This window comes from Trachurus japonicus, chromosome 5 (assembly GCF_045865225.1).
Source record: "Trachurus japonicus isolate A0001 chromosome 5, Traja_1.0".
Taxonomy (NCBI): domain Eukaryota; kingdom Metazoa; phylum Chordata; class Actinopteri; order Carangiformes; family Carangidae; genus Trachurus; species Trachurus japonicus.
This window is the reverse complement of record NC_140911.1, coordinates 24,181,772-24,208,080: the sequence shown is the minus strand read 5'-3', so window position 1 is coordinate 24,208,080 and position 26,309 is coordinate 24,181,772. Positions and strand designations below refer to the sequence as shown.

The following is a 26,309-nucleotide window of genomic DNA, read 5'->3' as shown; positions in this document are numbered from 1 at the left end:
GATCCTGTAGGACAGACAGGTATGTTGTTGAGATGGTGAACACATTTTCATTGCACTGATTATCTTCTTCTTTTCATCTGTTTTTGAATTATTGCACTTATAGTTTTTCATATTTGTATATATCATCTGTTATTAGTGATGTTACACTTCTAGGAGGAAATCAACTATGCAACAATCACATTTCCTCATAAAATGCTGTCTATGAATGCAGATTTAATGTTATGTGAGTCACTGCTCTACTGGTTTTGTAATGGAAATTTAAAGTTATATAGGCCTACAGTATACTGTTCATTTAAATTATCTGCTTACAGTAGGTGTTTCTCTTATTCTCACCTTTGTGTTGTTTGTCACATGTACTGTGAGTCTGTATTATTTATTATTTATCATGTGTGTCATATATTAAAATTGGTATGGTCAGTTTGTGTGTTGTCATTTAAAACTCCAGTAGCAGCCTGTCGTTGTCTTAGGAAATATGAAAACAAATTGTGACAAAATGTGGAAAAAATGGAAATCCCCATTGACTCAGCATATCAGCAACAGTACTGAGTCCACGCTGTGATATTGGCTAATTCATGAGTGAACACAACAGGATTTAGAGTTTCCCATTGTTGTGGTATTTTTCATCATAAATGACATGAAAGTTTGTAATAGGTTAATGCTGAAAGACAATATTATGCTACTATAAAAAAAGACATATACTCATTATGTATCTATTAGTTTAAGATTTAATGTTGATCATCTTAAATGATCACAAATGATTATATAATGTTTTGTTCTGTATATCTAATTGAAAGGAGTATGTTTTGTGACTTAAAGATCAGCCAACTGTTTATGTGCAGCCAGAGAGAGAGAGGGGTAGATCAGAGGTCAACTAGCAAGCAGGTTCACATTATTATGCAGGGTCTGTGAAGGCGGTTGCCATCGCCTTTTCCACGTCTCCCATCTGATAGAGTTATGGCAGTGGGGATGGGGACGAGGGGAATTGGGACCCTCAGAGAACAGTCTGGTGAATCGACTTGGGAATAGACCTAGGCCTATATAAGCCTTCAACTTTTGGTAAGGAGTCAGTCACTTAACTACTCCTAGATGTATGTCTTGGGGTGTGCTTTGCATGCAGCCTGATACTTTGTTACTTTTCTTTTCAAACTTTGTATCTGTAAGTGGCTCGGGTTGAACTTTGTTTGCTTTCTGGTTAAAGGAAATAAAAGACAACTCTATGTCGGATCCATCCTTTCCAGCGAGTTATTTTGAGTCCAGAATTTATTTTTGGGGTGAGATGTAAGATTAGTTATTTAGCCCATTTTTCTGATCTTCATCACCATGACCAGATGTTGACCTCTGACCCTGCATGTCGATGCCTTTAAGATAGTTCAACTCATCAGAAATGAAGGTGCAGCTCTAGATTTTTAGAAACCCTTAATTAACACACAATATCATTTTGAAGTATGACATAATAACAAAGAAAAAAAGGTAAGATTCAAAGTATATTTTTTATATTGAATTAACAATTTACCAGAGAAATGTTCATAGGTAAAATAATAAATTAGATTTTATACATTTATAATAAAATATTTTTCATATTAAGTTTGTATTATAATTATTATTTGTCTGCATAATATTAACAACTTGTGTAAAATCATTTGAAAAATCAATCATAGTGAGGTTCAGTCTCTGAAAATTACAGATAACTTTTTAAATGTACAAAATATGAGAAACTGCAGCTCTTGGAGCTCCAAGAGTTTTGCTTGATTTGGGAAATAAGCAGGCTGACTCAAGTGGGTGGAGTTAGTGCTTTATTTATCACAGAAAAGCCTTTTTTTTATTTATTAATTATGACACTAGGACATTTATCACTGAAACATATTTACAGTTCAACATCGTCAATCCTGTCGTGTTCTGTCTGTTGTTAAAGTGCAGCTCCATCAACACGAGTCCTTCACCTGGTTACAGCAACAAAATCCTCCCAAAAGTAAACATAACAAAATCATCATTAGTAGTAACTGTTGATTTCCATAAGCGTTAACTTCCCCGCAGCCGACTGAAGAGGTTTTGTCCGTTGAACATGCAAAAGTCTATGATCCTGAAACTACAGATAATCACAGCGAATCACTCTGGATAAAAGGGAAATTAAAGGCCTCAAGAAGTGACTCGGATAAACGTGTTGTGAACACACGGATCCACACTGTGACGTCAGGAGAGACACAACTGGTCGTTGAGCAGAGAAGACGGACCGTCTGTGTCTTTGAAAGAAGCACAATTCTGATGCTTTTACACCTCAGAGTTGAAAACATATCGTTCAGCAGAGAGAAACCCAAAAGCTGAGGCCAGAATTTCTTCTTTTTTTCTTTTAAGAAGCAGGAAATCTCATTTATTTATGTTTTTATTAAACCATCTTGAGAAACAGCATGAGCGAGGAGACCGTTCGATCAGGTTTGTGCTTTAGTCGACTGATCTCCAACGTTTCTGAATCCAAACACGGGAAGAGCGAAGCATCTGGCAACTGGTAATCGGTATATTTTTCTTATTAATGAGCTTTTCTTTCATGCAGTTATTAATTTTGTTAGAGACAGAAGTTGCAGAGAAATCAGCTTAAATTCCGACTTTCTTTACCACACGCACTGACAACATGCTAGTAACACACGGTGCAACAAGGTGCATGAACAGCTGAGGACGTTGGGCTGACGCTGGCTAGAATGACACAGCAAAGGAACAAGTGTGACACATAAAATAAAATAAAAAGTTTATATTGGCACAAAGTTGTTTAGTGGCTGGGCGCAGAATATTTTCAGTTGACCTTTGACCTCTGGGAACTAAATCTTTCATTCATTGCAACTACATTGACAGAATCGTACTACACCATGATGTTTGTATTTTTCAGTATTCACTATTGAAATTCATTTGGATTGTAACTGTTAAGTGCGTCACTTTCCTAACTTTCTGCATGACATATCTAATATCTGGTCCCGCTGAAAGCTCTGGGATCTTTTGTAGGATTCATAATTAAGCTCTATATGTTTTTTGTTTTTTTTTCCATGAGAGTGGACCACTTATTTTGTTTAAGGGTTAATTATCATACTTATATTGACACCCCAAACTAGCATCCACTTGCAGTCATCTGTCAGCTGTTCTATATTTTAACCATGATGATGATTCCTACATTTGTGTGCCAAACTTGTGATTTTTTGACACTTTTCCAAAGCACGGGTCCTGTTCTGTCGTGTTGTGTATATCAGAGACACTAATCTGAGTTGGGGTTTAGTTAACCAAAAAATATTCTTTTCAACCACATTTAGCATCATATGAACTAAGTTATCTGGAGACTTGTTGATGTTTCAGATTTCTGAATCCGTTCTTCTTCCCCCGCCACAGACAGTAGCTTTCCTTAGTTTGAGGTTCTTTTTTTTTTTTTTTTTTTAAGATCACCCATTTGATTATTGGAAACATCTGAATATTACAAACCAAAAATACCAACCATAATTTCTTACAGCAAACCAACAAACTCCCATAATATTTAAGTCGCTCAAGATCTGGAAATGAACAAATTCTCACCGTTGAGAATTTGAAACCACAAGATCTTAAGTGTTTCCTTGTTATTACTATCATTGATAATTATTATTAAAATAGTTCCAAATTAATTTGCTAACAATCCCTTAACTGATAAATCATCTAATCGTTGTAGCTTTACAATGATGATGACTCTGTAAGTCATTTTTTTATCCTGTGGTGAATAAAAACCAGAGATAAGATGAGATACTTCAGTCCAACAGGATGTAAGAAAAGAAGAAGCAGATGAACAAATCACAACAGTAAGTCTTCAAAATAAGACTCTTTCTCTCTCTCCATTTTTGTTTCAGAGCATGTCTAGTCACATGTTTCCTCTCCTGTGGCCCTTTGGGATCTCTGACACGGTCCAAATCTGCATTCTGTGATTCCTTAGACGTCCCCTGGTTCATTAGTCCTCACGTGTTGTTCTGCTTTAAATCCTGTCGATATTCGTAGCTCTTTTTTTTTTAATAAAATAAACATATATAAAACAGAAACTTACAGGTTGATCTAGATTTTTTGTCTTTTTCTCGATAGCGGAGCCCGTAAAAAAAAGCAGCATTTTTAAACACAGATAAAACACAAGTCTGCGATGAGACCTTTCCTCCTCCTCGTATACTGAGGGTGTGTTTAGTTTCTCCTCCGTTTTCAGAGTGACCGGTTCCACCACCAACTTCAAACAGAGTCCGGCAGAGAGGGTGCGCATGTTTTCCAGCCCCGGGCAGCCCAGGTGGGCAGGTGGTGTCCCCCTCCTCTGATTCCTGAGCTACTGCAGCTGGGAGCTGCGTGGGAGGTAAAACATGCATCCCCCTGCGTGTTGTTAGGCTTCAGACTCGCCTTTCTTCTTCCCCTCATCCCCAGCGTCGCTGTCCTCTGACTGGCTGTTGCTAAGCACTAGGAACTGTCCATCAGCAGTGGGTGGGTTGGCGGGACGACTAGAAGCTGCGATCAAACGGCTCTGCTCCTCCAGATCCTGAGAGACAAAAGAGATGTTATGGTGAACACTCAATGATAAATGAAGTTATTGCCCATTCTGTCTTTATTGCACTTTAATTTTTGTAGTTTCAGACTTGTATCAGTTTAACAAGTCCTAACAAAGTGTAATCAAATTCCTCTCTCCTCCTGAAGTGGTCCACACCTCTGACAGGTTGGAGAACATTTGTAGGCCCCACCCACATGTTATTACTGTATGTGCCGCTGACAGCCAGAGACAGAGACATGCTGTTTTCAGGTTGTCCATCCGTCCTATACACATGGACATTATATCTCATTTATTTATCTTTATATTTGTTTCTCTCATCTATGACAGAAAATGCTCATATTTCAAGGCCAATTCTTGTGCCATATAAAGATATGAATCTTTATGACCCTCTCCTGTTAGTACTGATCTAACGGTGCACTGGATGTATGATCAATAAAACGTTTCTAAAATAAAGGTCAAGGCTGTGATGACCTCATATCTATATATCAGCCAAGATGTCACACTATAATTAACTAGTCTGAGTGGCTGAGGCAGACAAATGGAGGTGATGATTTCTAGTTTTTTGTTGTATTTTTTTTTTTTTAGATGTTTTGGCCTTTTGTCCAAATGGAAACTCTTAGGTTTGAGTCATGTTTCAGGGTTACAGGTTAAAGGACACCTTCTCTATCTGTCTCTGTTTGCTGAGTTCCTCCTGCTGCTTCTCTTTGGCCTTGTCCTGCTCCTTCCTCTTCTCCACCGCCTGACGGTCCTGCACAGAACAAACAGAAACAACAAACACCTGAAGAAACCATTACCACCGCTTCGTTATCGTGGTGTTTCGGTCGAGTCTCACCATCTCAGAGTGGAAGGCTATCTGCTTGGCCAGACCGATACTGTCACAGATCTGCAACACAGGATGGAGACACGCGGGTCAGTGAGACGGGTCAGGGACAGACAGAGTGTTGGACAGTGAGACAAACACAAGAGCAGAACCTTCTCTCCATCGTTGTTGGACTCGAAGATGTAACAGACGGCTCGGCTGTCGCTCCGCGCAGTCACTGACTGCAAAACGAAACCAAACAGCCTCTTGTTGTCCTGATGGGACGAACACTGGACCACGCTGGACAGAGGGAACTGCAGCAGGTGAGAAGAGGGGGAGGACAAAGGAGGGAAGAGGGGGCAATAAATTAGGACAAGAAGACACTCACAAACCACTAGAAACATGTCTGAAACCACAACAAGGATCTGGTGTCATGAGAAACACCATCTTACCCTGAGACGAGTGACCTGTGTCTGAGGGTCAATAAGCCTGAAAAGAAAAGTACACACATTAAACTCTAAGACCAAACAGTATTATTCTGAATTGGAGCTGTTAGTTAATTAAAACATTCAACTGCTATTAATCACATGACTGGCCATGGTTAATCAATTTTTTATTTACATTTAAAATGATCAAGGAATATTGAATAATGAACAAAATATGCTGCAACATTATGATACATGAACCAAATCAATGACTATGAATATTGTTCAGGAACCCCTTAGAGGTTTCACTGCTTTTTGGAATAAAAAATAACAGCATGGCTGCTCCATCTGAGTGGTAACTGTTAGCAGACACTTTAGCTTGAGGCTGCAGCTGATTCATTTCCAGCAAAGTGAATCAAACTATGACTCGGGTCAAAGGTTAGTTTAACAATTCGCTGAGCGAACCCCCTCCCCAGAGGAGGAAGCATTAGATTTTCATGACCTTTCCGGTTTCTTGTACATGAAACTGATGCAATGGACACTTTGATCTCTAGAGGCTGCTACTGCTGCTGAACGCTCCTTCCACACTGAACATACGATGGCTCTTACTTGAGGCAGTCACAGGTGACCAGCAGGTGTGACTCGGTCATCCTGAAGATGTTGTGGATGGCTCTGGCGGCCAGGATCTGTCTCATGGTCTCAGAGATGACGTCTGCTGACTCGGAGCTCCTCACCTCCATCGAGCCAAGGAAGCGAACGATGAAGAGCTGGTGGAGGATCGAGTCTGAAGACACACAACAAAAATAAAACACTCAAGATATTGTCTGTTTACGTCTCCACTCGGGGAGATTCAGTCAAGATTATAATAATCTTAATGAAACAAATACTTTAAAAGGGTTCTTCCATTTAAAAAATTAATATAATAAATCCGATGTTAAATATGAAATAATGGGAAATATATAAACAGTGGATATACAGTATATCCATCTGCATGGGATTTAGTAAGGATCCAAACTCTGAAGAGAAACATGCAGTTACACACTGGAGTAAAATAACCCAGTTTAGTCTGAGACAGTCCTGATGTTCAGGGGTGAGGCTGTGCACTGATTTTTACTTAACCAGTAGCTCTAAAAAACAACCAGCAGTCCTCGGCCTTTACGTGTTCACTGTGGTTTAGTGCATCACACTGAGGAGAAGACAATGCTGGACTCAAATACTGACTTGGACTTTCTGTTGAACACAACAATGACACATTTGGAAGCAGATACATCAACCCAACAGGTTATTGAGAAAAACAAGACAAACACGCTGTACCTTCACTGTCTTCTGTAGTGCCATCTCCTGTCTCTCCAAACGGATTACTCCTCCTGTACAACACACACACATACACAAGATGGCAGTTCATGCTTCAGCTGCTTTGAAGATCTATTTTTGTATTGATCCGAATATTATCATTGCTATCATTAAAGCATCACACACACACACTCATACACACCGACCTGCCAGACTGTGCTGCCGACTTGTTCTGTCCTGCGATTTCCTCGCTGACAGGGGAAATGATGTCAAACTGGATTGGGGTTTCTGGGGCAACCAGCGCGTCCAATGAGAGCACAGAAATAGCCGGCGAAGGCTCGGACCCCACAGAGCTGATACTGCTTGTTCGCCCCGTACGCCCTTTACTAAAATAAGGATAAAGAGAGAAAGACAGAAAGAGATACTCTATCAACGTATCAATGGAGGTCTTGTCCAGTTTAAAATCTTCATCTTCATTAAAACTGGCGGCTGATTGGTTATGAGGTCATCGATGACACCTCTTCAGTGTCTGTAATACCTGCCAGGTCTCATGCTCTCGTGTCTCTGCTGGAAGGACGGTGATGGCGTCACAGCTTCGATAGCTGATTGGTTCACTCTGGCTGCCAGCTCCTGCCAATAGGAAGACGGCACCGTCAGCTCTACTAGCCAATGGGCAAACAATGTGAAAGCATCTATCTAAAAGGTTTTTTATTCCCTGTCACCTTTACTGTCGACTTCCTAAACGAAGACAATAGTAAAAATGGTCTCGCTGTTTACATCAGGAACGTCTACTCTGTGTTTGTTAAGGTAGACAGTGTTAGCAACAGAGTGAGAGAGGCAATTTAAATAAGTTCACCTGCATGTGTCATCAGCATGTCACATTATCATTATAGTTATGTTGTGGTGATTTAAGTTATAGATTAGGTTATTTGACCTGGGGTTAATGCATGGACATGTTATTTATGTCTTAAATTCATTACTTTTCAATATTACAATACTTCTGTCTAGTGACTATTGTACACCTGCTGCATGAAGAATCATAGTCCTAGTATGAACATTAAAATAGTATCTGTTCAGAAAAGCAATTCCAAAAAATGGCTTAATCCAGACACCCCATTTATAGAGGACTGGTTTGATTTTACCTGTGAAATCTTTATAATGGAAAGAATCACATCAAGAAGGATTGGAAAATATAAAATGTCCTGAAACTCCATTCTTTCATATAATTGAGTTAATTTAATTCTTTTGTCTGCTATGATTATTTTGTTACATTTTTTTTAAATCTTGATTAAACATAACCTGTTTTTTTTTTGTTCTGTTAATTGTTATAACTGCATTGTAAAAGAGAAAGGGATTTAATTATGGAGATTATGTGCACTGTTGCCATCATGTGTTTCCAAATAAAGGTAAAAATGTAAAAATTAAAAATAGTGTCCATGTGTTTAGCATCATCACCCCATCCATCCCAACCTATTCAAAACTGCCTTAATCTCAGAGCTGATCTATTCACAGATGCAAATAGTAACATGTTAAAATGGACAGAACACAAACATTAAAACTGAGAATGAGTGAAATCAGGAGGAAAGACAGATCTAAATGGCTGGACTAATAGCTTGACTTATGCCTCTTGAGATCTGAAACCAGGATGGACTACACCTGAAAACATCTGCTAAAGTTTTCTCTTTCACCGGTGACATGACAGCTGAGGAGTGAACAACGACACAGACCTCTGCGTTCTCACTCAGGTAGATCCTCTTGGAGATGTTGTTGATGGTGGAGATCCACTGGTGGAAGAAGCAGCAGAACGACGGTGTGAGAAAACACACAACTCACAGTCAGTGACGGTCACTGTGACAGAAAAACTCTTTACCTCCTCGCAGTCCTTCCTGCTCTCCGCCTGCAGCGTCACCACTCTGACAGAGGAGGAGAAACAGCGTCATTAACCCTGAAAACATCCGAGCGGCGAGAACAGAGAGGAGTCACAGTGTCGTCATGACGGAGGGAAGTAAAGAACGGGGGATCTCTCACTTCTTGCCATCGAAGGAAGTGACCTGGAAGCAGAAGCGGCGGTCGTCACTGTCGACCGCCATGACGGAGCAGTTGTCGAGGTCTGTGACCAGCCCGCCCGCCACCTCGCCACGGCCCTGCTGCATCAGGTTACCGCCCTGCGTGAAGAAGTACTGACGCTCCCAGGATGTTGACACCAGACCCGTCTTACTGAGAGACAGACAGAGGACAGAGGGCTACTTATCCACCTGGCAGCTAATGTAGTGGCATCACAATTAAAATTTTATTCATATTTATAAGGATAGTTCAACATTTTGACGAAACAACTCCATGTGACCTGCACATTCACCACGCTATAAAGTAATCATCTATAATTAAGTAACATTACAACACACGAAGCAAATACTTGGTACTACTTGCGCTTTTGAAATCACTACGCCCAGTAGCCGTGTCTGTCCGTCTTGTAATGTTACATTATTATTTCATAGCGTGGTGAATGTGCAGGTCACAACTTGTCCACGAGAGCGTTTTGGAGTTGTTGGGTTGTGTATTTGGGTCCTGTACCATTCACCTCCATTGTGTTAACTGAGTAGCTCGTGTCTCTGCCCCGCAAATCTCAAAACAACATGCACCTGTAATTAAAGGTAATTAACCGTATACAATTTACCGTATATAGGGATCACGGCAATAGGCAAATTTGCCAAAATGTTGAACTATCCCTTTAAGGTTTGTTTTTTTTTTAGTTGGGGTCTTTTTTATATGCTTTTTGTTGATTTTTATCATTAATGACAGTAGATGAGGTTAACAGCTGAGATCCAGAAACATCACTGAAAAGCGACAAGATCAGATAACAAGACAGGTTGGAAACAAGCAAACAGTTTCTGAATGAAAGTTCTTAAGTGTGTGTGTGTGTTTGTGTGTCTTACTTGCGGATGTACAGGTAGCCCTGTTTCCTGGTGAGGTTACGACAGACAGGTGAGTGGGCGGGGTCGGGGTCACACGGCGCATACAGCGAGTCACACGACCTCTCCATCTGCTGAATGGTCTGCTGCATCTGCCCCACCTCCTCCTCCATCTCGCGACGGACACTAAACACACAAACACTAAATTCATATTTGCTGCCCACTGCTCATGGATTTACTGCGTTTAAGACTTTGAATGTAGAACAGACCGACAGAAGAAATGCAGCCTCTTTTTTTCCAGCGAAGATGCGTGTGCATCTTAGGGTTCTTACTTTTGGACGCTGGTGCCGATGGTTCCCAGGAAATCCTCCCACTGCTGGGTGAGATTTTCTGACCCCAGCTTGAAGAAACTGATCTGCACAGACGGACATAACAACACGGACATAACATAAAGTGTACGGTCTGTCATTTCAGTCTTTGACTCTGATTGGTTACTAGCAGCAGCAGTTGTGTGTGTACCTGGGCCTGCATGTAACCCAGCAGTGGCTCCAGCAGAGCTGTTTTCTTCTTGTACTGTAGAGTGTTCAGTGAGCAGAAGTAGTGCATCATGGTCTGGTGCTGTTTCTTGCGGGAGGTGTAGACGTCCTCCACAGCTTCAGCCCGCACCTACAGCACACAAGATTCAACTCAGTAACGAGATTTAAGAAAACATCGTCTTGACAAAGATGCAGCAGGCGGCTGGGAATCCTGAAAACTGCTGTGAATATGTAGCCGTGCTTTGAAAGCACCGCCTGTCATAGCTGCATCCCTTCACAACACAATCAACTGCACAATGCTTCACTGAGACGAGATGCCTCTCATAGAGGTTAATCCTGATACAGGATTAATGAAAAAAGAAACTGAAATGGCTGCCTGGAAAGAAATCAATATGATCAGTCGAAGAAATTGAAGAGCGTATTAAACAATGAAAATGTCCAATTAGACAATAATGATTTAAAAAACTTAAACCAGACTGGAAAATGCAGAGGTTGAGTCCATATTTAATTGTTTTCGCAGGAGTTTCCTTATGCAATTGGGTTCCAGTTATTTAAAAAAACAAAACAGCTCAGCCTCATTTCTACTTATTTTAATCTAAGACATAAAAAAGAGTTTTATTGTGAATTCTTTGTGGACAGGTAACTGAAAGTGTTACATTATTGTTGTCCAACCATAACAGAAAGGATACTTGACTTGAAAGCATCACCCAGGAGTTTAGTATCAAACTCTGAAAAGCACTGAATAATGAACCTGTTTGAGGGGCGTCCTGTCACTCATGTGGTTACCTTGTCGTTGTCCCTCCTCTTGGACAGGCGGCTGTATCGGTTAATGGCTGTGTCATGATCTGCAGACAAACAGGTGCTACTTTTTAAGTAATTCAACTTTTTTTTATATATACATTTCTTTTTCAGCAGGAACAGAAGTTAAAGGGGGGAGGATGATTGGGAACTTGGGTAGCATTTTGTTAAAAACATTTTTAAAAAAATCATAAACTTAACTTACCATCGCTGGATATCTGGAAGACTTCTTTGAGAGTGAGGATCTCTGGTGTGAGAAAAAAACACAAGGTAGAAAGCAGTGGATATGTTTATGGCTTGTTCTGTTTATGTGGACTCCACTCACTGGTACATGTTTACTTTCTGTCTGGGTCGAGTGCTCTTCAGTTCTACTAAAGGAAAGTTTGAATGTTTAAGACAACTGTGTGGTTGCAGTCTGCAAATTCCTGCAGTTTAGTCCAGACATCCTTTGGAAAACCATGCAGCACTACACCTTCAACCATCACAACTGAGTGAAATGAAAATACTTTTGACCATGCAGTGAGTGTCTTTTTGTGCGTTTCCTACCCTTTAGATCTCTTTCTTTAAACTGAGTGATGGGAAACATCATGGCATCTGCAAGTTGGGTGGACAGGACAGCGTGACAGGAGCTCAACTAGAAAAAGAAAAGACAAATCAGTGGAACGACAGTTTGAAGGTGAACAGTGTTTATTTCTCTCCATCTTACAGATAACAACAGTAAATCCTGGGGTCATATCAGGTCATTTCTGTTTGTGCAGCAGCACATCCAAAAGGACAGAACAAAGATAACATCTTGGTGCGTTTGTTTTCTCTCACCTCATCAATGACTTTTGCAAACTGCTGCAGAGTGGAGCTCATCACCTCATCATCGCCCCCTAGGGGAAAACGCTGCAGAAAACAGCACGGAGGAATGGAGTATTAGGAAAATGCATCAAACACACAGTATATGAAAATTTCCTCATCATCATCAAACAAAATGCTGGACAAAGGTTGAGCTGTACATGTTTCTAATTGAAATGGTCATTGCATATTTATAAAACTCAAGATGCCTTGTTTCAGACTCAAGCAATGGGCAGGTAGCTGGCATGATAAGGTTGACAGCCAGTATTAAAAATGTGGGGCGAGTGTTATAAAACTGTAAATAACATTATGTGGCGTCTCAAGTGTTAGGGCTGGTGAAGAAAGTGTCCCACCTGTTTGTCATACTCTTTCAGCAGCCTGGAGGTCAGGTGTGTTGCAGCGCTGAGCTCATTCTGAAAAAAAAAGACACATATTCAATCAGAAGCCATGTATTACTGTTACTGTGCGTTCCAGCCTGTACCTGCAATGCCGGTGGCACTGGATGTGTGAAGCATCATACCTGTGCATCATAAATCCTATGCATGGCCTGATAGAGCTGTGTGCAGTAGTTGGAGATGGCTGCAGTGTCCTCCTCAAACACTCCCAGTAGAGAGCGCGTCTGCGTTCAAAACACACAAAGGATCAATAAAAGTGTTTATCATTTAGTGCATCCACAAGGCTTTGCAAGTTATGGCTCCAAACGGTCTTTTGTGTAGCTGCCAAAAACCAAACCCATATTTATCTATGTAAATCCACACCTGGCAACTGGCCCCTCAGTACAGTCCTCTTATCAAGGTGTGACTCAACGTTCTTGCCTTTAGCAAGCTCATCTGCCACAGTAACTCTCAACTGTCATTTTGAGACAACATTTAAATAAAGTTGTATGTAAAAGTCATACAACAACTATGAATTGTGGTGTATTACTCACTAATCCAAGGATTTGTTATAATTACACAGGTGTTACACTATGAATGGAGCACATATAAAGACAAATCAGTGTAGATAAATCCCCTGTTATACAATTATTTATGATATTGATTATGATCTCAATGAATCGCCCTTTTGAAATGTAAGACTGTTGTAAAAATAACTTGTTATAAACCCCCACAATCCTAAATTACTTCCTTTTTTTGTTTTGAGAGTCCAAACCCACACATGTTCAGTTTACTTTATCTTATATAGGAAAGGAAAAGCAGAAAATTCTCACAATGGAGTGCTTCACACTTTTACTCGAAAAAACTAAACAAAAAACAAAATATTTAATAACTTATTTAGATAATTGTTCAATAATTTCCTGTAGATGCAGGGAGGGCCCATGCAGGAGCCTGATTTTCCTGGGCCAATAAATCGATTAGTGAAATTAAACGATCCAAACATCCTGCGGTGGGTTCATTTGACTGAACCTGTCAGGTGTCTGCTGTCCGTTCAGGGACGTCACAGCAGGTGATTTGCACTAACTGTGGTATGTTGATCTCATCTGGAGCCGCTTACTTCTTCTTAATGTGCCCTACTAACTATAGCAAAACAACGGCAGAGTGACACTACTGCTGGGCCGAGAAATACACAGTTACCCCTTGAAAGAAGGGGGGCTGTTATCTCAGATGCTAAGGAAGTAGCTAGCTGCCCATTTAACTAGTTCATGTCAGTGCAGAGCTAAGTTACCCTGCACGGTGCTTGACATTTTGACGTTTTAACTGGCACCTCCCCCAGCTGAGGTTATTTTAACACCGATACACAGCCGGTGTTTCCTATTCAACCCGTCGACCTGACAGCTTTGGTCAGCCGGCCCGTTAGCAGCATCTCTTCAGTGGCTGCTGGCAAACACTGAGCCTACAAAGACAGTTAGCCTAGCCGGATAAGTAGCTAACGTTAGCGAGCGAGCTAGCTGGTGCCTCCGAGGAGGAGACGCGTTACCTGCGGACTGTCCTCCAGCGTCTCCTCTATCGGCAGCTTCTCTATACCGGGCATGACGGCGGCAGGTGCGTTGGAAATCTGTGCCAATCGACGAACAAAACAGTCCACAAATCGACTACTCCCACTCAAGATTTCTTGGCTACACAAAATTCACAACAGCCCAAAACACATCCACCCAGTTCCGAGTGTCCCGCCCCCCCAAGTGGATTCTGATTGGATAGGAAACAACTTCCATGAATCTGATTGGTTCTTTGTTTAAAGGGGAAAAGGCGCCATTTTGGCTCTCTCCGGGATCGCCCTTTCACTATTTTCGTGAATAATTCAGAGCCATAATGGCGGCTTGGCAGCTGAGTTGAGAAAAACTCTATCTTTAGCTTGTATTTATTACTTTACTGTTGTCATCGGTTCAAAATGTTTTTAGAGTTATAGAGAGATTAGAGACTATCATATGCTCTGTATGTAGGTTACTTTCTTTAGCTAGATTTTATTTTCATATTCATTATTCAGACTTTGAACCATTTTGTTAATTTTTAGATTAATAAACTTTATAGCCTGGGGGACTGTGTAAAGTCAAGCAGTCCACTGAAAGGAAAAAAAAATGTACAAAAATCAACAAAATAAATAACAATGTGTTCATGTAAATAGTTTTGAAGACTTTACATGTTTATGTATTTCTAAAGCTGGTGTGGTTGGTAGGCTACAATCCTCCAAATTTATTAAACCGTAGCCTATTCTTTCCTGCCACCTGTATCACAAAGAGAATTTTGTGCAAGTAAGTAGCCTAGTATAGTAAATTGTGTAAGCTAATTCTCTGTACTGAAATGCTATATTTAATTCAGACAGAAAAACATGCAGTTTTTTTTTTTCATTTTGCAAATTATAATCTGTTTTTTAAAGAACCAATATCATATGTTGGTAACATACATTAAGGTTAATGTATACATATTAAATACAATATACATTACAAACATGAAATATATAGCCTATTACGGTATATATTATATCTGTATCATATTTGTACAGTCATAATGTATGATGGAAATATAAAGGAACAATAAAAAACACTTCTTTTAATATGCAAATTATATAAATTTGTTTATTTAAAAAGTTATATTTAATGTCAATCCTATGCCATTATGGAATACAATACGTGTCAGGACTGGGCTTCCTGCACAGTGAGGGTTGTCAGGGGACCACGAGAGAATAATTTCTCTGCCACACTGTGGAGTCCATGCAGCACACAACAGCTCAGCCCATTGCGGTACTGCTCAATTTTAGCAACATTGTGCCACAAACAGGTGTCTGCACTGTAGCGCTCCACAGTTGGCAGAGTGGAGCTATTGTGTCCTCCAACCACAAAGACCTGGTTGTTCACCACTCCAATGCCAAAGAAGCTGCGGGGGGTCTTCAAGGATGCCATGTCGCTCCAACTGTTGGTTGTGGGGTTGTAGGCCTCAACACTGCGCTTGTGGTAGGAACCATCAGTGGTGCCACCAACCTAGGAGAGAGGTAAACCATACCGAGACTATAGGAAACCCTGAGCTTTTTAATTTTTGTCTCCAAATCTGATAGATCATTCCTGAAGGCCTGCCACCGAAGCGCATGAGCAATCTTGATCAAGCCATTTTAATGTTTTAAAACCAAACTTTTGAGCAACATATTAAATCTACACTTACTGCAAAGATCTTGTCTTTGAAGGCAACCACCCCCAGGCCATTTCGGCAGGTCCTCATGGGTGCAATAAATGTCCACACATTGGTGTCTGGGTTGAAACATTCAGCCGAGGAAAGAATACAAGACCCATCGTAACCCCCACAGTATGTGCACCTACACAGAGAAGATAGCTGAAGTAATGATCACCGGTCACTGATTGGTTCGGGCATAGAGAAAGGAAATTGGCCAATATGAGCAAGATGCCAGGCTGAATAATCACGTGAAAATAACCTTTCTATTTTGTATTATAATCATGGTGGTTTGTGGTTGAATTAACACCATTCCCCTATCAGAGATTTCTTATTTAAGTTGTCTCTGTTTCACACACCTTGCCATTTAGAGTTGCAGCACTGGCCCCACTCCTTCTATGATGCATGTTTGTTGTCATGATCCACTTGTTAGTCTCAGGCTTGTAGAACTCGACTGTGTCAAGGTAAGTGTCTCCACAGAAGCCTCCCATGGCATAAATGCAGCCATTTTGCACAGCAACGCTGACATGGCAGCGGCTCATGGGTGCCACCTGGTCCCATGTGTAGGTGATTAAGTTGAACCTTTGCACAGTGTTCAAGTAAGTTATATAGTCACAGCCGCCAATTAAGTAGACACAAAGCTGTTGAGAACAGCAGCACCCTGGTGAGCTCGAGAAATTTTAGCGTTCACAGTGACCCAGCTGTCGGTTTGGACATCGTATGCATCAAGGTTGGTTGAGACATTGTGGAAGTCATTCCCTCCAATGACCAATAAAATGTCAGTGGGTAGGCGTGGGCGAGTGAACATGTTTCTGTAAAAAGACTTTGAGTCTCCATTGGTCTACATATAGTACACATAGTAGGCTACATGCCTTGATTACTTCTTTGAGGATGGGTTTAGACTCATTGCTGTTCTTTACCAGAGCATTGTCAACCACAGTGTGTTGGAGGTAGGAGGGGGTCATCAAGCCTAGCCGCATCTAAAGAGATATAAGAAGGCAGCAGTAAGAGACTGTCTTTAAAATCTTGAATTGAATTGAATTGAAATTTGTTTATTTCGGTCATACAACACCAACATCAAAATCAACCATTCTGTGTGAACAGTTTAGCCAACACATATTATACACAATTGCAACCACACACACACACAGACACACACAAAAAGAAAATATCATACAGTGACCGAAAAGGGAATAGGCTGAAGCCCAAGGCTTATATTTGCCTATCCTTTACACTCTATGAAATTAAATTACCTAGAATGTCAGCAGTCCAAAATAATAAGATGAAAGTAATCATATTATAGCTAATGATAATATTTTATAATTTTTCGTTATTTTACATTTCAAGGCTTTCTTAAAATTCAACAAAGAACTACATGTCTTCAACTCATCACTGAGCATATCTTATGTCAGTGTGCTCCTTCACTGGATCAAATTTCATGTGTGCTCATGTTACACCAATCCAAAAACAGACATAAAAGAGATTAAAAGAACCACAAGTTCTTCCTGACCAGAACAACTACAGGATCTCCGATTAACAGACAAAATGTGAACATATACACATGTGTGTATATCATCATCTAATCATAGATAGATGATCAGTCTTTTGAAACTGTAATCAAGTCTGATCAAGAAATGCATCTACGGGGCGGTGCGTGGCACAGTGGTTAAAAAGCGGCCGCTCCATGTAGAGGCTGCAGTCCTCAACGCAGGCGTCCCCGGTTCGAATCCCGCGTCGGGCAGACGTTTCCTGCATGTCATTCCCCCTCTCTCTGCCTCCCCCATTCCTGTCTCTCTCACTGTGCTATCCAATAAAGGCAAAAAAGCCAAAAAAATATATTAAAAAAAAAGAAATGCATCTACATCTACTTTTCTGTCTGTATGGGTAGCCTGTCTTAACCATTACAGTGGCTACAAAACAAATTAGAGAGAGTAACCTCTTGCCACATTCAGTCAATTACGTTTTTAGTGTCACAGCCACATTTGAGATGATCACTTTGGATGATAGTAATCAGCTCCTGCACAGAGAGCTCAGGTAGTTCCTCTGAGACACTACGTATCTCCTCAAAGTTGTGCAGGATGTAGGAAAACACCTTGTCCCTCAGCTCATGGCAGTTGTAGAAGCCCACTAGACTCCACATCAAAAGGCAGTTCACCGGGCTGAGAATGTTCTCCAGGAAAACACAGCAGGCCTGAATCATGCCTGGCACCATCGACTGGTCAGCAGCTGCCAAAGCCTCCACCACATTATCCCCTGTCAGGTGAACAGAGTGGGTGTAGGCATAATTGATGACAAGGTCCATCATCTCAGATGACACCCCAGGGATCGTGTAGATCTGCTTCTCTGAGCTACTCCAGGTACCAGTGAAGAGAGTGCTTTCAATACGTTATCAAATCCAAACTTCAGGCTGCAGATTTGTTTATAGCCATGGCATAGTGCTGGGGATTATATAGTATAAATGTCAGATATGCAGGGTAAATATTCTACTTCTACACACACATAATAATGTCTAAATTGAAAAATATAGACATGATGGGCGAATTGAAATGATCAGATCTGATTCCTTCCTTTTAGCCAACACCAAATTTTACATTTAGTCCAGATGTGAGTGCTGGGAAATATAAGTATTATACTGATGCATCACAAACTTAAACCTACATCTGCTAAAATGTGTTGACAGTAAGATAGTGATTTCCTCTAGTAGTCAGTATTAATAATATTTACATGCCACACAAATTTTCATTACAGGAGGTATTGGTAGTATAGCCAGTCTAGAAGAAATGTTGCAACAAACTTCCTTTACAAAATGCCAAAGTTTTGAAATGTCTTTTATTCTACTGAAGTCTTCACCTGTTTACAGTCTATGCTCCACTAATATAATCTACCCACCTGAAGTAGTGGCTACAGCTACACAGGATGATCTTGTGGGCCCTCAACTCGGTGCCGTCCACCTTGATCACCACATCACACAGTCTTCCATCCTGGCGAAACTCAGTGAAAACCGCAGACGGCAGGAGGATGGAAACAGAATCTTGCCCTTGCTCGTTCATCTTTGATATCGATATAGGTATTTTCAGGTGCTCGTTCCTCTGCAGACAGAAGTGAAGCTTCGGGTTTCTGAACCTGTTAGAACCTTGTGAGCGAATTCTAGAATGTTTCATTGTGACATCACAGAAGCTGAAACTGTCACACAGATGTTTATGTTTCACTGTGAACACTGAAACTTATTTTAGACATTATGAAAGACTGCACTAACAGAAAATGTGGTAATATTGTATAAATTAAGATAAATGTTATGTTCTTTTTTATTCCAATTCATCCACATGTCAAAATTAAAGTGTACATAATGTAGGCTATATAACAATGTACCTCTAATATGTAATATCTAATATGTATAAATGTAAATGTGGAAATGAAGAGCAACAAAGCTAGATTTATAGTATACCGGGTAGTAAATTGAGAAGAAACCAAAACACAGATTTTTATGTTTTTACTTAATATTCGCCACAAGAGGGTGACACAGAGACACTGTGGTGCACTCCTGCAGGGATGGACTGTGTCAGTGACCCAGCTCTTCATGGCTGAAATTGTCATTCAAAAGATGACTGTGTCATCTTCCCTCTGTGTGAAGGACGTATTAGTGTTGCCTCTTGTGTACTTGTATAAATCCTGTCTTCTTTCCTCATCATGTGGAAGAGGAAGCTTATCACTCATAATGTTAGGGCTGGCCCTGCAATGTTGGCGCCCTCAGATTGTAATTATAAACATTAATGACAAACACAATCTTGGTGATTCTTACGTTGTTCTTTCTTCGCCTCCTCTTCTTTACACTGCATATTGTAGATCTGCTGTTGCTGTAATTTGCATATTTGTTTATCTTTTTATTTATTGCATGTGTGTCTTGGAAGACAGATCCCCTTTAGGCTACTTCTCTGATTTCTGGATCTAAGGATGGCGGGTATTGTATGCTGCACTAAATGTGGCTTTAGACCTGTAATTTGGGGTTATAGAAATTAATTTGACTTGACTTGAAAAGTCAAACATTCAATAAACTGAAAAAATAATTTATCATCTTGTTGAAATGCAGTGCAGTCCTTCTGAATTAATTTACTTTTAATTAGACCAATTACCTGAATGATATGTGGTTGAGGCTGTGGGGGCCTACAGGCTCTCGGCCCATTGGCACCGGTTGGTACAATCTGAGGACCGGACACAATGTTCTCTGTTCTCACCTTTGAGATCTAAAACCTTTAACAGGTCCTCACAAGCATAGTGAACACACACACACACACACACACACACACACACACACACACACACACACACACACACACACACACACACACACACACACACACACACACACACACACACACACACACACACACACGCACACCTCCTTCTCCTCTCTCTGGCTCTCAGAGTTGTTCAGACTTGAGGGAGGAATGGCGGCCCCTCGGAGCGTCCTCATCTCTCTCTCCGGGATGTTTCTGGTTTTCTGCTTCTCTTGTGGATCTACGACTTCAGGCAGCAGGAGATCAAACCAGGAGCGATGTGGCTTCAAGGTAAAAAATAAACACCAAGTCAAACTTTGACCGTAGCCTATTGTTTTATGCGACACTGAGCGAAACCTGCCGCTGCTGCGTCGACTCAAGTCTCGAAAAATGTTGAGGTTGAAGATTTTTTTTAAAAGTCGGTTTCGTTTGTTTCTGTTTATGTCATTTCTGTTTAAACTACTAAACTAACAGGTGAAATGCAGTGAGGGTTGAAGTTAAACTTTTCCTCAGACAGCGGCGTCCGGCGTCAGTCACGTTACCTTGCTTACCTGTGTGTCTGCGGAGCTCGAGCTCAGGTTCAGACTGTCTCTCTGCAGGACGAACTCTACTGCGCCCAAATGCAAACTACAGACATTTACCACATCTATTCTGAATCAGTCGAGAGTCCTTTTAAATACGGCTTACATGTAATTTACCGCACAGCTACTTAACTACCTGTGAGGGAAGAGACAGTGAGCCACTAAAGTAAACTTTTTTTTTTAAAGGCGACCAATGTTTTGTATGGTGGCAGAAAACCGAAAGCTCGTGTTTGAGTGATTTATTGGCTTATAGCCTACGTTTAGATTTATCAACGTGTCTCAGCATCAACAAGACATAAAAAACAGTAGAGACAAGATTAAACCTTTGTCTTTAACATCCAACTGCGTCAGCTCCTGTCCTACCTGTCCCGAGTGTGAGGAGCTTTCTAAACGACCTTTAGAAAGGCCTTTTCCTGTGTCTGATATAGGCTATATTTATATATGGTACATACATAAATACATAAGAAATCGAAGAGCAAAATCAGGGGATCAGTGGTTAGAATATAAATACTATAGATGTAAATGAGACAGTTTGTGATGTGGTGATGAATTACATGATTTTAGAGGGTTACAACAAGGCAGAGCTTCCCCCTTATTTCCATGTAAATGTTGGTGTTTAGGTGAATTGCAGGTTGTAAAGCTGATTTCCTGCCTTTTGTGTGTTGCGTTTAAAAACACATTTGATGTGGAAAACAGGAATCTGTGAACTGACCCACCGCCTCCACACTGCTGCTCTGCTTTTGCACTTTGCAACTGCTTTTTTTCTGTGTTTCTGGCCACGGATTACCTACTTTCTGGTGTGTGCTGCTGCCTCCTTTGAGCTCAGAGTATCTGCATTTTTGAAGAATCTTTGCCTAAAAAACAATGTCAGAGATTGCAGTCTGCTGATTATTTTACTAGCCTAGATAAAAATCCCAGTTTCCTATGTCTTGTTTTGTCATAGTTCATAAATTCATGAAAAATTCAGTTCACAAAGATATAAAACACTGATCTGAATCTGAAAGTGGATTTTTTTTTTTTTTTTTTTTTTTTTAAAGAAAGTTTGCTCCAAAATTAACCTTAATGATTAATCTGATATTTTTTTCTGAGGACTGATCAATCTTGAATCTCTAAATATCACACACCAGCTCCAGTGTGGAGACAGGAAGTGTTGATTCACTGCATGATGGGATGTCGTGGGTCACTGTCATGGGTTAATTCCTGGTTGTTCCTATTCACACGGTAATGTTGCACCTTTTATTCCGCACACAGAGACCCAGGTCCACCTCACAGACCAGTTGATGTTGCTGTAGGGTCTCAGGTTGCCACAATAACCACACAGTAATCCTTCAGTCACTATAGCAACCAGTCGTTTCCCCTTTTTAGACCAAAGTGTGGTTTTGAGCTCAGGTGAGGTGTGTGCATTAGAAATTACAACAAGTGGATTAATAACGGACAGAGAGATAGTTTTAAAAAATTATGATTGATCAATCATCAAATTGATTAAGAGTAACTTGACTCCTCTGAATAATGACAGACCAACCTGCGGTCAGTGTTGCAGACATTGCTGACAGTTTTATAGTGTGTGTGTGTGAAGCAGATGTGATCATAAAGCGTGCAAAATAATTTTCTTTTCTTATGTGTGTGATGTGGAGAATGATCTGATGGTGTGTTTGTGTGGGCACTCTACAGGTTTTAATTTTCTTGCGTTGATAGATGACTCCTACCTGCCTTTGATACCGCGCGTGTCTGTCCGTCCGTGTGTGTGTGTGTGTGTGACTGTGTGTGTGTGTGTGTGTGTGTGTGTGTGTGTGATCCTAGTTTCCTCTCTCTGGCTTTGAAGTGTTTTCTACAGGAAGCTTCACACTGTTTACTCTGAAGAAACATTCCTTCCTGCAGCCCCACCCCCCCAAACACACACACGCGCGTGCACACACACACACACACACACACACACACACACACACACACACACACACACACACACACACACACACACACACACACACACACACACACACACACACACACACACCTCCCCCTCTCTCTCCCAGCTTCCCCTCTCCTTTCAGAAACACACACATCAAAGGCAGCTAGATGGGGGTGTGAGGACCTGCTATTCTACAGGTGTGAGGTTATTAGAGCTCTGTGTGTGTGTGTGTGTGTGTGTGTGTGTGTGTGCGCGCGCGCGCGTGTCTTTGTGTTACCCATAAATGCTCTGCTAGTTTTACATGTCTGCATTATGTTTGAAAGCAACCCTTGGGCAGGTATGTTAAAAACAGAGCTTAACTAATTAGTTTAACAACTGATTAGTCCATTGACTAAAAATAAATCTGTTACCATTTTGGTCATCGATTCATCGTCTGTCATTTATGTAAGACTCAATTTTTCTGACCAAAGTGTCCAAGAAAATGTTCGTCGGCATAATTGAAAACAAAAATAATCTCTGCAAGATTGTCTAATGGTTGCATTTACATTGTTGTGGACAGTATGGGCTCCAGTTTTCTTTAAAATACATGAGGCTTCAAGTAGTTATTGTTTTCATTAGGCCTATTGATTTATCTACTCGTCATCCTTCTCTATAAAATGGCGGAAAAATCATTAAAAGACGTCCAGCACAGGCCAAGATGTGGAATTTAGATGTACTGAAGTAATCAACTACTTAAGGGAAACAGTGGACAATGAAAAAGTGAACTGTTCCATTTATTTGACTACTAGTGACAGTCCTCACTGCTGTGACACTGTCTGATTTTGATTTGAGTTTTTTTTGTCAGTGATTTCTCAGTGGTGATATTATGGTGTAAACATTGTCCCTTCTTAAAATTTAATTATTTTATTTGACCATTATTTCCCTTTTTCTTTGTTATGCATAACACCTGTTTTCCTCTGAGAATGTCCTTCACATATTGACTGATCCTATATTAATGCAGCAGAAGCGGAGAACCTGGCATCTCTTACAATCCAAGTTGACCACCAACAGTTTGCTCAGAGATTGGGGAAGTTATGGTAGATGTGGCTGATGTAGCTTTGATCCAATTGCCTGAAGCAGAGATGAGGAGTGAGCTACAGAGCTCTGGTGAACTCACTTCCCTTCAGCTCCACACCCACAGACTTTTTTCATTTTCTGACTTGAGTCCGAACCAACGGCGACTCAAGTCACCTGATCACTTTATCAGACCTCACCCCCGCTCCCACAGGAGCAACAAAAGGCTTTCTACGACTTTTCCACATATGCGGTAGTACTTCCTGAGACGTCAACGTGGAATTCCCCTCTCGTCGTCTACACGGACAAATAATGCGGTGTCTTTAGAAGAGTTGCAGGAATCACTTAAATGCTGAAGATGATGAAGGAAACAGTTCCTGTTTTAGTGGATGTTTCAAGTTAGTGAAGAAGACTGTGGTGATGATGGAGATGATTTAGGTCCGTGTAAAAACCCTCCCTTCCTGGTGAAACACATCTGCTGAAGCCATCACATCTGTCTCCGCGGAGGAGGACGCACCAGGAAATCATTCAGCTTCCTCCGCGTGTTCTTCAACCTCCCCTCATTTTTTAAAAGCAGGTTTCCAGTCTGTAACCATGTCACATATCCCATCATCCTCCAGGGCTCCGGTGTGTTTTTGGCATCAGAGAGCCTCAGAGGGCGTCACGGCTGGGTGGGCGGCCGATGTGAAACACGTGTGTGCTCTGGGTTTCTGGCGACTGAATCAGGCAGGGGATGAAGGATCGATGCTCGACCTTCACCTCCGACATACAACATCTCAGGGAAATATCTCTTCAGTGTTGGTCTCTGAGGAACCAGCTTTGACGCTCAAGTAATCCCTTAAACTATGTCCATCTGAAGCAATGCCAAGGTTTCATTTCGTTAATGAACAGGATGAGTGTTTGGAGACGTTCAGAGGAAACCTCCATGTTTTTTCCTCATCTTTTTTTTAGTTCAACAAGTCCTCCCTTTATAGGTTTGGACATTTCAACCAGGTTGGGTCATCTCAGTCCCAATGGATTCAAACATGAATCCTCGTCAGCGTCCCCATGTTGTGCTGATGGGCAACTTTGGTCTTTGAGTCCTTTAGTCTTCCTTAATCTATGACATATCTGACTGTAATCTTTGTGAATACCTGCAGAAATATGTGAGAAATGGTCACAGAGTACAGACAGAAGACTCTGTCTATGTGCATACGTCAGTTCTTGTACATCTGCTTGAGTTGTTGAGTTTGGCCTCTGTTGGTCAATTAAAAAAAGGCTTTTTGTTGAAAATCATCTTGGGGTTTCTCAAAGCAAGGGAACCAAAAGTTTTTGCATCATATTAAAACTGAAAGCAAGATCAGCAGCCCCCCCCCCCCCCAACCAGATATGGGTGCAGACTCATGATGCCTAATATGCAACAAAATTCATTTCTCATTTTGCATTTTCATTCGTTTTGCTAATGTGAAGGAAAAATGTGATTGCACCAAACACTGTGTTACTGCAGAGATGACCTGGCCTACAGATGTACATGTTTGTACAAGCTTCAACTAAAATCATGACCATTATTTAGAGATCCAATATTATCAGGTCATGTCAGGTCATGTCAGGATAAGTCACAATACAGTACAATATTGTGAGTATTGCAGTAACATGTTGTGATAGAAAGCCATTTATTGCATTTTTGTGACTGAAAATTATGTCCCTGAAGGAAAACATCTGTGTCAACATCTGTTTTATCTAATAGGATAAAGTTCCTGGTCTGTTCATTTCACTGAAATAATTTTTATTCTTTTAAAATGGGATCGTCAAGCAGACAGACTGACCAGTCATAAAATATGCTCTGCTATGTAGAGCCAAAAACTTCAATTTGTATTTACAGTTTATAAAATATGATGATTAATACAACATTACCACACAAGATACCACTATACCATGCTGTATCGATTGAATCGATGAATAATATCTGTTTTTTCTTTCTTTTGTATATCTATAGGCCTGCTTTCACATGTGTACATAAATCACTGTGTCTTCCAACCGTGTGCCTCTCGGGACTATTTTGGCCTGATCACAATCAAGTGATCACGCCTGCGGTAAAAGATAGCTTGGTGTAATTAGCTCAAGATGGATAATAACCCTGAGATTTTGCACCCGGCCCCCTCCCCCACTCCGCCACCCTGGGCACATTCAGTGTGGGAACATTTTGGTTATCCACTAGTCCACACCAGCAACAGTTTCTCCCTCTCCCTGCTTCCAGTCTTGATGCGCAGCCAGGCTAAACCCATCCTCCTGGATGCTGGATTACTGCATGTTCATGGTCTGCTCACCCTTCAGTAGCATTGGGTAACTGCAGGTCCAGGTCACATGATTCTGTCACCTTTTTTTCGCCCGACTGGATCCTCAAACACTGCACATGTACAGTGTCATTTAATGCTTAATGTCACTGTTGGCGTCCTTAAAGGAAGTCAGAGCAGGTCCTGGTGCTCTCTGTCTGAAAAGATGAGAGTCTTTTAAAGGACAAACTGTCACAGCAGGAGTGGAGCAGCTCCTCCTGGGTGAGGAAGAGGAGGGGGGGGGGGTAAACGATGAAGAAGAGGGGCGGGGGGTCATTGAGGGGCAGTCATGCAGGAGGAGGAAGCTGCAGGTTTTGTTCCTGCGGTGGGAAATCTCTGGTTGGCTGCTCCCAAACACACAGAGTTTGCATTGTTGCACCTCTCTTTTGTTTCCAGATTTTCTTACTATTTGCATGAGCCAAGACTGAAAACATACAATAATATTAAAAAATGATGAAA

The 26,309-nt window shown here is 41.0% G+C and overlaps 2 protein-coding genes and 1 pseudogene across 4 annotated transcripts in view; 1 reads left to right on the top strand and 2 right to left on the bottom strand.

Moving 5' to 3' along the window:
* Positions 1–3,551: 3,551 nt before the first annotated feature.
* On the bottom strand, positions 3,552–14,201 carry appl1 (adaptor protein, phosphotyrosine interaction, PH domain and leucine zipper containing 1). Its single transcript, XM_085776883.1, has 22 exons — positions 14,040–14,201; positions 12,646–12,744; positions 12,479–12,538; positions 12,102–12,173; positions 11,832–11,919; positions 11,491–11,532; positions 11,274–11,332; positions 10,471–10,617; positions 10,284–10,366; positions 9,976–10,137; positions 9,071–9,259; positions 8,913–8,955; positions 8,770–8,826; positions 7,581–7,672; positions 7,249–7,428; positions 7,064–7,116; positions 6,359–6,533; positions 5,777–5,813; positions 5,498–5,638; positions 5,358–5,408; positions 5,184–5,273; positions 3,552–4,516 (listed from the first exon to the last, which is right to left on the bottom strand). The coding sequence occupies exons 1-22, from the start codon at positions 14,091–14,093 to the stop codon at positions 4,364–4,366; spliced, it is 2,127 nt and encodes a 708-aa protein (XP_085633009.1). The 5' UTR covers positions 14,094–14,201; the 3' UTR covers positions 3,552–4,363.
* A 991-nt stretch (positions 14,202–15,192) lies between these two features.
* On the bottom strand, positions 15,193–18,775 carry LOC146987624 (kelch-like protein 10; annotated as a pseudogene). Its single transcript, XR_015035886.1, has 6 exons — positions 18,611–18,775; positions 17,682–18,096; positions 16,590–16,701; positions 16,079–16,552; positions 15,716–15,866; positions 15,193–15,537 (listed from the first exon to the last, which is right to left on the bottom strand). The product of XR_015035886.1 is annotated as a kelch-like protein 10 (transcript).
* Positions 18,776–20,040: 1,265 nt separating this feature from the next.
* Positions 20,041–26,309, top strand: part of il17rd (interleukin 17 receptor D) — a 28,554-nt gene continuing 22,285 nt past the window's right edge. The window contains exon 1 of one of the 2 annotated variants that reach the window (XM_085776876.1): positions 20,041–20,286. In XM_085776876.1, the coding sequence (XP_085633002.1) occupies positions 20,167–20,286 (120 nt within the window). In that variant the 5' untranslated portion in view covers positions 20,041–20,166. The remainder of the gene's footprint in view (positions 20,287–26,309) is intronic. The other variant, XM_085776878.1, reaches the window with a different exon arrangement.